At 41.4% G+C, this 1,253-nt stretch overlaps 1 protein-coding gene across 1 annotated transcript; it reads left to right on the forward strand.

The window, feature by feature from the left end:
* Window positions 1-572: 572 nt before the first annotated feature.
* Window positions 573-871, forward strand: LOC111165643 (thymosin beta-4). The gene has a single exon (XM_089896572.1). The coding sequence runs from the start codon at window positions 631-633 to the stop codon at window positions 763-765; it is 135 nt and encodes a 44-aa protein (XP_089752698.1). The 5' UTR covers window positions 573-630; the 3' UTR covers window positions 766-871.
* Window positions 872-1,253: the final 382 nt, after the last annotated feature.

The following is a 1,253-nucleotide window of genomic DNA, read 5'->3' on the forward strand; positions in this document are numbered from 1 at the left end:
GAAGTGACCATGTGCCATGTCCAAGCCTAGCAGTCAACAGGCAATTGCCTGCTTTCACGTGGTTATAAAATAGTTTGTAATCAATCTGTTGAAACCTACCAATGAAAGGATGCTTCTCAAATCTTTCAAGTTGCTTTTAAAAGTTTGTTCTCTTTAGAAATATCACCACTTCTCCCAACAAAGTGTATTTAGTCGAAATTTGTTTTGTAAATGATTCCTTTCAGAGTCTTTGAAAAAGAAAGCAAAAAGCCAGACCTAACCTCCATTCTTTACAAACATCTCAGATTCCCTACTAAAAAAGGCGAAGTGAGAGTAGCATGGACATATATACACTACCAAATGTAAAATAGATAGCTAGTGGGAAGCAGTCGCATAGCACAGGGAGATCAGCTCTGTGCTTTGCCATGACCTAGAGGGGTGGGATAGGGAGGGTGGGAGGGAGGCTCAAGAGGGAGGGAATATGGGGATATATGCATGCATATGGCTGATTCACTTTGTTGTACAACAGAAACTAACACAGCTTTGTGAAGCAATTATACTCCAATAAAGATGTATTTGAGGCACTCGGCGGCGACCACTGCGCAGGTCGGACCTCGTTCGCTCGTAACTCGCTCCGCTTCCTCTGCAGCCATGTCTGACAAACCCGATATGGCTGAGATTGCGAAATTCGATAAGTCGAAACTGAAGAAAACAGAAACGAAAGAGAAAAATCCACTGCCTTCACAAGAAACGATTGAACAGGAGAAGCAAGCAGGCGAGTCGTAATGAGGCGTGCGCCGCCAATATGCACTGTACATTCCATGAGCATTGCCTTCTTATTTTACTTCTTTTAGCTGTTTAACTTTGTAAGATGCAAAGAGGTTGGATCAAGTTTAAATGACTGTGCTGCCCTTTTTCACATCAAAGAATGGAGAACTACTGACAACGAAGGCCGCGCCTGCCTCCCATCCGCCTGTCTCACTGGCAGGGAAGGAAAAGAACTTGCATGTTGGTGAAGGAGGCTGGATGGGACGACAATGAAATCTACAGTAAAGAGCAAGCTGGTCCAAGGTGTCCTGCGGGTTGTAAAATGCAGTTTAATCAGAGTGCCATTTTTTTGTTGTTGTTGTTGTTCAAATGATTTTAATTATTGGAATGCACAATTTTTTTAATATGCAAATAAAAAGTTTTAAAACCTGAAAAAAAAAGATGTATTTTAAAAAATAAAACAACAACAAAAAAAGGCTGAGGGATGTTTTGGAACTGAGATTGAC

Source organism: Delphinapterus leucas, chromosome 15, assembly GCF_059928025.1.
Source record: "Delphinapterus leucas isolate spDelLeu-1000000601 "Yukka" chromosome 15, BTC_Dleu_Yukka2, whole genome shotgun sequence".
NCBI classification, from domain to species: domain Eukaryota; kingdom Metazoa; phylum Chordata; class Mammalia; order Artiodactyla; family Monodontidae; genus Delphinapterus; species Delphinapterus leucas.